Source organism: Sinocyclocheilus rhinocerous, unplaced genomic scaffold (genome assembly GCF_001515625.1).
Source record: "Sinocyclocheilus rhinocerous isolate Xijiao unplaced genomic scaffold, SAMN03320098_v1.1 scaffold45, whole genome shotgun sequence".
Taxonomy (NCBI): domain Eukaryota; kingdom Metazoa; phylum Chordata; class Actinopteri; order Cypriniformes; family Cyprinidae; genus Sinocyclocheilus; species Sinocyclocheilus rhinocerous.
The window spans coordinates 81,470-94,760 of NW_015632734.1; the positions used below are offsets into that span (position 1 = coordinate 81,470).

The 13,291-nt window shown below is 39.6% G+C and overlaps 1 protein-coding gene across 1 annotated transcript in view; it reads left to right on the top strand.

Annotated features, from left to right (window-relative positions):
- The first annotated feature begins 295 nt into the window (after positions 1-295).
- Positions 296-13,291, top strand: part of LOC107742961 (E3 ubiquitin-protein ligase UBR3-like) — a 69,632-nt gene continuing 56,636 nt past the window's right edge. The window contains exons 1-12 of the mRNA XM_016556050.1: positions 296-763; positions 5,743-5,882; positions 7,294-7,446; positions 8,666-8,812; positions 8,920-8,960; positions 9,329-9,395; positions 9,508-9,638; positions 10,338-10,566; positions 10,685-10,864; positions 11,248-11,381; positions 12,778-12,864; positions 12,948-13,013. Coding sequence (XP_016411536.1) covers positions 333-763; positions 5,743-5,882; positions 7,294-7,446; positions 8,666-8,812; positions 8,920-8,960; positions 9,329-9,395; positions 9,508-9,638; positions 10,338-10,566; positions 10,685-10,864; positions 11,248-11,381; positions 12,778-12,864; positions 12,948-13,013 — 1,806 coding nt within the window. The 5' untranslated portion in view covers positions 296-332. The remainder of the gene's footprint in view (positions 764-5,742; positions 5,883-7,293; positions 7,447-8,665; positions 8,813-8,919; positions 8,961-9,328; positions 9,396-9,507; positions 9,639-10,337; positions 10,567-10,684; positions 10,865-11,247; positions 11,382-12,777; positions 12,865-12,947; positions 13,014-13,291) is intronic.

Genomic DNA, 13,291 nt, shown 5'->3' on the forward strand with positions numbered 1-13,291 from the left:
ACAATATATAAAGGTTAGATATTGATTTGCATTTCAGTGAGAAAAGATTTAACAAGAGACGTTGAAATTGTATTTAAATACAATTTCAGTTCTTGTTTGAAGATGTTAAAATTGGGTTTACATTTAGTATATTTACATTTATGGACATAAAACCTTCCAATAAAGTAAATGTAATTTCTGATCCGCAAACCTCTGCCTCTTTTAGCTCTCTCGGTCTCACGCCACTCTCGCGAGACGCGCAAGAGAGCCGTAGCAACGAGATCTCGCGAGAAGCGCCGCGATCACAGCAACAAGACAACCAAAATAAAGTGAGCACAACAAACCCGTAGCGCATGATGGCGGCGTCGCTGCTGCGCCGGGACAAGAAATCCACCGCCGCCCATCTGAAGGCAGACCTCAAGAGGACTGACAACAGCTCGGGGCTGCGGCAGCTGCAGGAGCTGCTGGATAGCGTGCTGAACGCGGAGCGGGGCTCGGACCCGGAGGCGCTGGACTGGTGTAAATGGCTGCTGGCTGGAGGCGACGGCTTCGACGACTTCTGCCGGACCGTCCGCTCCTACGATAACGCCACCCTCTGCGGGCTGGTGTGGACCGCCAACTTCGTGGCGTACCGCTGCCGGACTTGCGGCATCTCGCCGTGCATGTCGTTATGCGCGGAGTGCTTCAATAACGGCGACCACACGGGCCACGATTTTAACATGTTCCGGAGTCAGGCCGGCGGGGCCTGTGACTGCGGGGACGGGAACGTGATGAGAGCGAGCGGGTCAGTAGACACTCACAGACTGACAGGGGCTGTGTCTCAAACCCTGGACAGCGTTTAGGCGCATCCCGAGCCAGCCGCGGATTTGGGCGTCATAGCATAACGTTAGGCGCTTAGGCGCAGCACAACATCAGCTGCGTTTCTGGAGATCATAACGTGAAACCCTGCGAGTTGCCTATCTCGACATTATTATTATTATTGAGCATCATAACACAAGCATATCGCAAATGTGACCCTGGACCACAAAACCAGTCACAAGTCAATTTTTGGAAACTGAGATGTATAAATCATATCAAAGCTGGATAAATAAGCTTTTAATTGATGTATGGTTTGTTATGATAGGACAATATGTGGCTGAGATACAACTATTTGAAAATCTGGAATCTGAGGGTGCAAAAAAAAATCAAAATATTGAGAAAATAGCATTTAAAGTTGTCCAGATGAAGTTCTTAGCAATGCATATTACTAATCAACAAATTTACGGTAGGAAATTTACAAAATATCTTCATGGAACATGATCTTTACTTAATATCCTAATGATTTTTGGCATAAAAGAAAAATCTATAATTTTGACCCATACTATGTATTGTTGGCTATTGCTACAACTTAAGACTTAAGACTGGTTTTGTGCTCCAGGGTCACAAATGACCAGCAGAATTTAAGGGTCATAGTCTCCAGCCTGATGTGATGACTACATAGACAGCATTTTAATAGCGCGATGCTGTAGGTGAACTCGTATCATGGAAATCAAAGTCTTGAACTTGTAAGCTAAGCCTACCCAGTCTGTTTTTTCCCTTCCTTCCTGTGTTCCAAATCCACAGCATTTTTGTTATTTTTATAGGTGCATTCTGGTTCAGCTGCATGTTGGGCATCGTAAGAGTACTCCTAGTCCCAAACCTAGCGACACATTATTTTTGTGAATTATAATATAGGCACATCCAGAGCTAGAAGCTGTTTTGGGGATTTTATCATAAAGTTGCCTGTCTTGACATATTATTATAATTATGATGATGATGATTATTATTTATATTTAAAGCATAACAGTCTGGGCTATTATTGTTAACTAAAACTTAACTTAAATTTTAAAAAGATATTTTATGTCAGCTAGTAACGAGGAAACATTTTTCGTTTTTGTTTAGTGTAAGTTGAAGTGCTAAAATAATAAAAATGATAAACAAAATAACTAAAAACGTAATATTAACGTAAAACCAAAATAAAAACCGAATCTAATTCACAATATTATCAAAAATATAATGGTGTATTAATGATGATAAAATAACACCGGTCATAAGACCTGCAGCAGTATTATAGCAATCAGTCACAACACCTAGCATGCTGACTACCCATACAACTTTTTGATTGTATGATATATTAGATGAATTCTAAATATGTAGTATTTGGGAGTGTAATAATCTCAAACCATGTACGCTGGCTGTCTACCTAGTCATCATTATCAGCACAATTTTTGGTCCTCATAACAGTGGCTTGTTGATATCACAGTATAGTTGCGTTCTGGTTCAGCAGCATCATAGGAGTACCACAAATAAGCAGACATTTTGGGCATCGCTTAATGAGCTGTCTACCTAGACGGTGTTTCTGGAAACCACGTATAGGCACATCCCGACTAGTGTTTTTTGCATAATAGTCTCAAAACTTAGTGAGCAGCCTCACCAATTAAGGACAGCATTACTGGGTATCAGTGTTTCTAAGCCTGCTGTATTTCTGTGCATCATATTCTCAACTTAAGCTAGAGACCTGAGTGACTTCCTAGGGCAGTGATGGGCAAACCTGGCCCTTCCAGGCCACTTTCCTGCAGAGATTTGATCCAATCCTGATAAAACTCACCTGCCTGTAGCCGCCTTGTAGTCTTGAAGACAATGATTAGCTGGTTCAGGTGTGTTTGATTAGGGTTGGAGCTAAACTCTGAAGGAAAGTGGCCTGGAAGGGCCAAGTTTGCCCATCACTGACCTATCACATCATGTGTGTCCAACCTATTGTGCCAACCTATCCATCCTGAATTCACACCATTTTTGGGCATTGTCACAAACTTACCTAGACAGAAAGAATGAAAACACTGGCGTGTTCTAAATAGGGTTGCAAAAAGGTGGAATATTTCCAGTAAATTTCAGAAATATTCCAGAAATTTTGGAAACTTTCCAGGATTTTTTGGAATATTCCAGGGATTTTTGGAAAGTTTCTGGACATTTACCGGACATTTTCCACCCCTTTGCAACCCTAGTTCTAAATCAGCATCTTATTTTGAGGTGTTTTAGTTCAGCATTATTTTTGGCCATCATAGACACCAGAATTAGCTGGTTTGATTCTCAAACTCGACTAGAATTCTCAGTATCTCCTCTTCATGGGCCTGTTCTGAATCAGCAGTATTTTTGGGCAAAACGCCCTCAAACCTATAGTGAACTTTGGTTTATACCATAGGTGTTTCTGGGCACCAAAGACATGTTCCAAATCAACTAAATATTTGGGTGTCAAAAATGACCAGAATTCCCAGCATTTTATGCACCAAAAATGGTGTAGGATTTTCTTTGAAACAATTTTCAACCAGAAATGGCTAGTAAATTTCACAAATAATTGTATGTAATACATTGATTAAATGTGACCTTTTGAAGTAGAAAGATTTAAAAAGTCCTGTAAAGCAGACAGTTTTGAAAAATCATTTTTACAGTGTTGTGTCTTTTCGAATCAACACTGTTCAAATGTTGAGTGTGCCAACTGGTTTGGTTTTGGGCACAGCTGTGCATTGATGTGTATATACTGTATCAATGCACTAACATAAGGGCCGGTGTGTCGGGGGGGGTTAATAGTGTAGAGTGGGCTGTGGCACCTGATCACTGCCTTACAGAGAGTGACACAGTCTGGGTTATTTTTAACCCACCCACAGGGTCAGTGACAGGTCTTCCCTTCCTGCTCTCACACCACACACTGCACAGGGCCTTCGCTGAAACGTTTATGCTGTGAGATAGACAGACAGATAGACAGACGTGTGGAGGTTCACAAATGGGGGCCGGATATGACTGCTGTCAGCTGGAGCTCAAAAGATTCGCTGTATTTGATCAGTAAAGGGTTTAATTATCACAACATGTTCTGCTGTACAGGAATGAGGATATTGCCAGTTTTATTCTTGGAAGGAGTGTAGTGTGAAAAAAAAACAAAAAAAAAAAACATCAACTCCACTAACACTTTTGCTTTTGCTGTGGAGAGTGACATCAAACTACTTGCATGTTCTTTCTGATTCAAAGTGACTGTCCACTAGACCCAGCCATCTCTATTCTTATTTAAATATTCTTATTTAAAAATCCATGGTCGTCTTAGCCATGTTCACTGCCAAGTTTACTGAAGATATTAACTGTGTGTCCTTCTTACAGCTTAATCTTTAGGTTATCAGTAATATGTGACGTGACAGGTGCTATAAATGCTAAAACAGCACTGTGGGGTTCCAGAGCTTAAATAAGCCATGCACTGAAATGCTTTGTCATTCATTTAGTTTTCATTTAGCTGCTAAACAATGGGATTTAAGCATCGATATTGGTTTATCAAAATTAAGATAAAGTAAAATCCAAAAATCAATATTGTCAACCCAGCCCTAGCGTACGCACAGCTGACGTTTACCTGTTGTAGCTTGTCCTCTTTGTGTGCACAGAAACGTGCTAATTAAATGCTGCTGTTTCAGCCCTCCAAAACCATTTGGTCATTCATCCGCCTCCTTGTCTTTAGTGGAACATCTCAAAATCCAATCAACAATCGATGTGTAGAATCTAGTCCTTGCTCTGCATTTGTTTTTACGGTTTCATTAAGCCTTTATACATGTATAATATGTCGGAATGCGAAAGAAAAGATCTGTCATTGCTTGCATTTCATTGTGACTTTAATAGCCGGTATTTTTGTGAGGGAAATACACTACCCATAATTCTGAACAGAGATTGACCAATCAGAGAAGTCGCAGTTACCATGGAAAAGAAAACCGCAAGAAATGAACTCTGCAGCAGCCACTGACTCCCATGAAGCATTGTGACTGGTGTAATCGAGACTTTTGCCTTGTCCAAATACCCACACTTGCGGTCTTTGCACTTGACCACTTGACTACTTATATGACATATTTCCTGTATTTGGCCCAAGTGTTCAAGTGAGCATGAAGACCACAAGTGTGTGTCGAACTTTTCATTACCTGATGGGACACACTTGTAGTGTTGTAAAAATGCAAGTGTTTACATAGCTTTATTTTAATTTTAATTTTAATTACTTTGCATTTTAAAATCAACTTCTAAATGTCTGTTCAGTAGTCCCTATAACATGACAATTTTAATTTGTGGTGCTTCTAATTAAGTGATAAAAAGCAGTTGCAAATGTTGTACAAAATAGCGCTCTCAAGTGGCCAAGACCGCAAGTGTGGGTATTTGGACAAAGGGTTACTCTCCACACTCCCAGTCTACTTGCATATTTCTATATGTATAAACATTTTTCAATAAAGAGTAATGTTTTTATGCTTATAATTTAGAACTGACTTGTAGATGCCATTGAATGTATATTTTATATTGTGTCTGTTGCATTGCTTAATGGGATAAATAGTGCATTCCCAATTAAAAAAAAAACTAAAGTTTGTCTGTTTTTCACCTCTGAGCTGGCTAGTTTGGCCCTACCCATTTTTGAACTCTCAGCGATGAAAATTAATGGGGAAAATACACTGTTGTATAATGATATTTTTGAGCGCTGATCTAACACACCTCCTCTATGTTAGTGAAACCCTGAAGAATTGCATATTCTGTAGTGCATCGACCCGTTGAGCTTTATGAAAACAGACTGTGACCTCAGACATCAGATAGATAGGATTCAAATGTTCTTTAATGCAGGCAAGACTGGGGTTTTTCCAGTTATCAATATTACAATGAAAATGGAATTGTTGTACACTAAACCGCAAATTCAGCTCAGCTGAATAAAATTCTAATTCAAGTGCTCTTGTGTGACAGGTTTTGCAGTAGGCATCGGTTAAAAACGGGAGAGAATGTGCCATCAGTCCCTCGGGATCTGCTGCTCATGTCTGAGATGGTGCTGCCGCGGTTTATCATCACCATCATTCAGTACCTGAGAGACGGCTACACTGAGCCAGGTGAGGACACCAGATCACACCTTAAAGAAATGCTTCACCTAAAAAAAATACAATTGTTGGAAGTTTCACCCTCGGGCCCTTCAAGATGTAGATGAGTTTGTTTCCTTATGGGAATAGATTTGGAGAAATTGCATCACTTGCTCACTACTTAAGCCTCTGCAGTGAATGGGTGCCGTCAGAATGAGAGTCCAAACATCTGATAAAAACATCAGAAGTAATCCACACCACTCAAGTCCATCAGTTAACATCTTGTGAAGTAAAAAGCTGCATGTTTGTAAAAAAACAAACAAACAAATCTATCAAGGCAGTTTAACTTTAAACATCACTTCTGAACAATAGGCTATATAAGTCCATAATAAACAACAACACTTTATCCAGTGAAAAAATTGTCCTCACATCAAAATCCACCGACAACTGTGTTGGACTGTTTTGGATCGCAAATTATGCTTGGTCTGTGCATATTTCTCTCCTTATTCAGACAAGACAGCTTTTTTCCCTGGAGAAAGCAATGTTATGAATAGAGGACTCTTATTTTAGCTGGATGCAATGGTTTGTAGTTAAAAGCGTCTTAATGATGGATTTGTTTGTTACAGCTTTTCACTTCACATGATTATTAGATGTTTCTGTGGATTATTATAATGATGTTTTTGTCAGCTGTTTGGACTCTCATTTTGACGGCACCCATTCACTGCAGAGGATCTATTTGCGAGCAAGTGATGTCATCTACATCTTGGATTGCTTGAGGGTGAGTAAATCTGAAGGTTTTTTATGTCAAAATGTTGGTGATCAATCCATGCCTATCCATATTGTCTACCCATATTTTGTCCATATAATGGAAGTTAATGGGAATCAAAATTGTTCAGTTACCAACGGTCTTCATTCATTTGCATACTGCTGTAACTACTTCAGAGACCACATAAAAATGGTTTCTCGAGCATACAAGCGTCCTATGTTGATATATTTCCTATTGGAACAGTTGGGGCGGGGAGTATCAAAGGCTCCTCCTTCCATGATGGGGTCATCAATAAGTTCCATTTTCCGTTTAGAAATTCTATATTTTAAAATGCGTCTGTCAGCTAAAGGCTATTGTGTTAATTTATACACTAGATTGCCTCAAAGCTCATAGACATGAACTAAAAGCCACAATACTCCAATTTTGATTTCATGGGATCTGTTTAGTTTGGAGCTGGTTCAGTGGACTCAGCTTATGAACTGATCAGAACAAAAATTGGATATAAAAACCCAGCAATGAATAAGATCATCAGCGATGTGAAATAACGTCAACTGCTTTCGCTGTGCTTTTGAATAATATTATGGCGTGTACTGGCTGAGCCTGCTAATTGTGCCCAGTGGGGTAACATATGCTGCTTTATTTTGTCACACACACAAACATCTTATCATGTGCTGGCAGAGTCGGCCGCTGACAGAGATCTGCAGAAGGTTCTGCAGCAGTTAGACCTGCACATATCCTTCTTAGAAGAGCTCACCAAGATGGGCGGGGCCATGCGCACTGTTCTCACCAAGATCTTAACCAATCAGCAGACCTTTAAAGAACTGAGCATGGGTGAGTATGTCTGAAATGTGTTGGGATTGCCTGTAAAAAAGTAACGTTGTTCAAATAGTGTCTGCATGCATCTTGTTTTTGAGTTTTTAATTACCTTTTGTTTCCTGGGGTTGTATTTATCACATTTCTATTTATTTATTTGACCATTTCCACTCTCTCTCACCCGTACAATTAAAAAGTCTGTTTTTGTTGCCGTGCCATTAAAAACCTATATATGCCAATGACCTTTATGATTGGCTGTCTTCTTCTAATGTGAAACAAATACCGATATTTACTGCATGGAAATGTGCAATGATCATGGATCTTGTTAAACTTAGGCTTATTTGGGAGCCATAAACATCACAATGTTTGGCAACTTTCTGTTAGTTAACTAAATGTGACCCTGGAGCACAAAACCAGTCTTAAGTCGCTGGGGTATATTTGTAGCAATAGCCAACAATACATTTTATGGGTCAAAATTGTCGATTTTTCTTTTATGCCAAAAATCATTAGGATATTAAGTAAAGATCATGTTCCATTAAGATATTTAGTAAATTTCCTACTGTAAATATATCAAAACTTAGTTTTTTATTAGTAATATGCATTGCTTATAAAGGCGATTTTCTCAATATTTAGATTTGTTTGCACCCTCAGATTCCAGATTTTAAAATGGTTGTATCTCGGTCAAATATTGTCATATCCTAACAAACCACACATCAATGGAAAGCTTATTTATTTTAGGGTTTTAAAATTGACCCCGTTTTGTGGTCCAGGATCACAAATGTTTAGGATAATAGCACATACAAGCTTACAAATAAAGGTTCTTTATTGGCATCTTTGATCCCATCCATGGAACCTTTCCATTTCATAAAAGCTTCCTTAAGGTGGAACAAGTTTCTTCAGTTTATTCAAATGTTTTCCACAGTAAACAAATGGTTCACTGAGAGGTTGTTTAAAAATGGTTCTTCTGTGGCATTGCTGCAAAAATCCCCTTTTAGAACCTTATTTTTGAAAGCGTATCCTATGTCCTACTTCCCCATTATTTAATGTTTCTGAACTGTTGTTACTGACTTCTATGCATTGATGTATGAACATCATCAATTCAACTATTTTTAATTAAGCGGTTTTTTTTTTTTTTTTTTGTCTGAGGAAGATGTTTTTCACACTTCATATGACCCCCTTTAAAACTCAAACTCATTTTCAGTTTTATGTTCACACTTTTGTTGTCCCACACCCACAGGTCAAGAGGAGAATGTTTATGCGAAGAGGAACTATGAGAAGTATTTGTCAGCATTGAAGAGTTCAGGTCTGGTGTCAGTGGAGGAGAAAGGAGCAGGAGCTGGGGCAACAGATACTCCAGCTGGGGCAGGAGCGCTCAGTCTACTGGGTAACACCTGCTGCCTCTTCTGTGCTTTATTCCTGATGGGTCAATAGGGAGAGACAGGTTTGAAACTTTGGTAACAATATTTGTCTTCATGTTTGTTATTATTTTAGGAGCTACTGCTGCTGCCAGTCTGGAGGACTCTAGCAAAGAGGTAGGCACACAGACTTGCGGGATAGATAAAATGTGACCCAGCAACCAGTCAAAACAAGCACAGCAGGGTGTGTCTTCCCTTTGTCATTGTTGAGAATGCAGCCGCCTTTTTTTTTTTTTTGGCCACTGAACCGATTTGTCAAAGGACATTGTTTTAGCTGTGCTCATTGTTGAGAAGGGCTGGGGCCTGTTTCATAAAACAATTTTACCAAATAAGCCAGGTTTATTTCAGTTAGTCTGACTTATTGTCAGCTGATCTGGTTCAAAATAAGTCGGACTAACTGAAATAATCCTGACTTATTTGGTAAAATTGTTTTATGAATCAAGCCCCAGATCAAATGAAAAGCGGTTCACGTCTGTGTTTGACAGGAGGATCAGGATGGGCTGCAGGGTGTGGGCCAGAGGAAAAGAGTGAAGCTCAGTAGCAGTACCAAAGGTAGATCCCATTACATCTCATCATTCTTAAATCTCTTGAACAGTTATTCCCCAAATAATGTACTGTAGTAACAAAACAATTCCATCTCCTTGCTCTTTTCCTGTTTTGTTAGATCCATCCATAATGGACTCCCTGAAACATAAATGTTTTTTAGAAGAGTTATTGTTTTGGACTATTAAGTATGAATTTCCACAGAAGATGGTCACTTTTTTGCTCAACATGTTGCCAGATCAGGATTACAAGGTATTTAATGCTGTTAAACTCTTACATGTGCAGGGTCCAAAATTAACTTTTAAATCGCTGGTAAATTTCGAGTTGTTATTCTTTCTGTTAATATTGGACCTTGTACATATGAGTAGTGTTGTACCAGATGTTCATGAGTTCTTAACTGCTAGCAACCAACACTGTACTTTATCTTGTTGCACCATGTGTTATTAAGACTGATTGTAGCTAGTAGGTTGTAAGCTAAGCTCTCCATAAAGTAATGTGTAGTAGTCGCATAATATGAAGTTTACCTTCAGTGTTTGTTCTGTTAAGAGACATGGTGAATATATATATATACTTCAATGCTTTTGTTTACAAAACTTTTCCTTTCACATGCAAAACTTTTGCGTTCCCTGAGAAACTTTGCACGCAAACTTTTGTGATGGAGATATGTGGCTCTTGAGGGAACGCAAATGTTTTGAAAGAAAAAGCAGTACTTTTGCGATAGGAACACGAGGGAAAAGCATTGAAATAATTTTTCCTAATCATCATTCATCTAAGTCTAACAAATATGTGGATCCAAATATCTACAAAAACGAAATGGTGTGTAAATTCAACTTCTATTCCCTTTACACCACTACATAACGTACAGCTCGTGCAACCGGTCCATGGTCTCCAAATTATTATTATTTTTTTAACCAAAATCTGTAATGTGGACTTCCTTCTCCTGCGCCACAGATCACGTTCACTAAAACATTTGTACAACACTATGCCTTCATCATGAAGACCCTCATGAAGAGTCACGAGTCGGACACCATGTCTAACCGCATCGTTCACATCAGCGTGCAGCTCTTCAGTAACGAGGAGCTGGCGAGACACGTCACAGAGGAGTGCCAGTTACTGGACATCATGGTCACTGTGCTCCTCTACATGATGGAGAGCTGCCTTATCAAGAGCGAACTGCAAGGTAACAAAACAGACACGCTGTATGCTGTGTTCCAAATGGCTTTCTACTATGCTGCACCGTTTGCAAAGTTATTGGATTGCTGGCTACAAAATGTCTTAATGCCTTCAATCTGTCACAGATGAGGAGAACAATCGTCACGTGGTGGTGAACTGTGGTGAAGCTCTACTGAAGAATAACACCTACTGGCCTTTAGTTAGTGATTTTATTAATATCCTCTCGCACCAAAGTGTGGCCAAGCGCTTCCTGGAGGATCATTCTCTGCTGCTGCTATGGATGAGTTTCGTCTCCTTCTTCCAAGGTCAATAACTGAGAGAAAATCCCGCACTCATTTTTGTTTTACAATTCTGTAGTGCTTTTTTCCTTCAGTCCTATGAATGGCAAAATGCAAATGAATTAGTGTTTGCTTAATCAAGCAATGAGTTATGAGAGGCTATGCTTTGTTGTAAAATAGTTCCGGCTATTGATATTGTGACTGCACTTAGAATATGGCTTGGTCTTGAACGTCTTTATTAAATGCTAACTACATAGTAAAAAGCATTCAGGACTATTCATTTTAGAAAGGTCATTAAGGCTTGTTGATTAGAATTAAAGAACGTATGTTACAGCTGAAACTTGATCTCAGCAAGTCAATGATTCACTCTGATGTTATGGATTTCCTCTCTGTGCCTTTTGCTGTGTTAGGGATGAATCTGAATAAGAGAGAGCTGAATGAGCACGTGGAGTTTGAGTCTCAGACGTATTATGCAGCGTTTGCAGCTGAGCTGGAGGCCTGTGCTCAGCCCATGTGGGGTCTCCTGACACACTGCAAAGTCAAAGTGAGGCTACAGTCATCTCTGCATGCATCACACTCCAGCATCTTTTTATTTTTAAAATGCTCTCATTTAGATGCTACATACAGAGTTCTTTTTTAGCGTTTAAATATTTTAAATGCAGGTTTGTGTCTTCTAGAATTATTGTTGTAGTACAGTAGGTGCTTTTAGGGGCCATTCACACAGAACACATTTTTGCATAAAGGGGTCATCGGAAGCGACATGCACTTTTACATGTTGTTTGAACATAAATGTGTGTTGGCAGTGTGTACACAACCACCCTATAATGATAAAAATCCACCCAGTGTTTTTTTTACAATCTTCTAAAATCATTTCCCCTTTCTCATATCAAGCCATTCTCAGATGCTTGTCTGTGTGATGTCATACAGACCCAGGCCCCTCCTACGGTTGTTGATTGACACTAGCGTTTTACCTTAGCTCCGCCCTGAGTGAGCTGTCATCAGTCCGCCACTGTTTCACCACCGGAGCGGATGTAGACAAGAATGGCTCCTAAGCGACTGAAGTGTTTTGTTGTTGGATGTAATAATGAACATAGCAGTCGTCATTTACTCCCGACATCTGAGCCACTGAACTCGCAGTGGATTACATTGTTTCTGAAGGGAATGCGCCCCGATCTACATAAATGCGTTTATGTTCGCGCGAATCATTCGTGATCCAGCCTCACCTACAGAAGAAGTGAGTATTCTTTAGAATGAGAAGGTTTTTTTATGAATCTTTGCAAATCACCTTTCCTAATAATGTGCTAGTTAGCAAGTTTCGCGGCTAAAGTAAACGGTCTCATGAGAACGGCTCGTCACCCCATGAAAGAGAGGGGCGGGGACAGCAGAGCTCATTAGCATTTAAAGGGACATGCACCGAAACGGCTTGCTCTGAAAAGAGCTGTTTTTGGCAAGGTAAAAAGGGTGTTGTTTTACACTACCATTGAGAATTTTTAATCAAAGTATGTTATAGACTTTTCATTAAGACTCTAAAGAATCATATCAACTTGTGAAAAATGGGCATCCGATGACCCCTTTAAAAAATGCAAGCAGTAGAATGTGAGCACTGAGTCGTGCGCAAGGTGCTGCAAAAGACATGAAACACTTGTTCAGCGATCAAACACATCCGTCTAGTGCAAAACATCGTGTGTAATATAACTTGTGTTTGTTTGCTTGCTGGTTTTTATTGTATTTGTTATACTTGTATTGCTTTTGCCATGAAAATAGCCTAAGATGCTGACATGGCATTAAATAAACATATACTACTACTACTCAGTCTAGTGCATGTTTACATTAAAAAACGATGGAAAAGCAGTGCAGTGGAATTCATAATCGCATTCTGTGTGAACAGACCCTGTTTTAAAGAGGCTTGTGTATGAACTAAACATGTTGTGTATTGTCAGGAAACCCAAGAGTACACTAAAACAGTGGTGCGCTACTGTCTGGAAACTCTTCAGATGTGGTTTGATGCCATTGGGTTTGTAGATGAGGTACGGTCTTGATGTTTACGCTGTATAATTGTCTTGATAAACGTGGAACCAGCGAGTAACCCCCCTCTGTCTCTCTGTCACAGCCTGCCCTCAACCAGCTGACCTTTCATTTGCCTCTCCATAGATACTATGCCATGTTCCTCAGCAAGGTGAGCTTGACACACAGTCTCACACACTGCAGTAGTGGTGTTCCTGAATCGATCGGTGTTTTTGAACAAATCGGTTGAGTGAATAATTCAACATCTCACTCAAAGACAGCCACTTGTCACTCCTACTTGTAAAACTGTGCAAGAGTCATTAAAAAAAATCAGTGACAGTTAATCAATGATATATTGATCTTTTACTCTCAGCGAAGAGCTGCTCCAGAATCAGATTTTAAATAGGGTCCAGCAGTTGGTCTGTTTGAAGCCTTTTTTTTTTTTTTTTT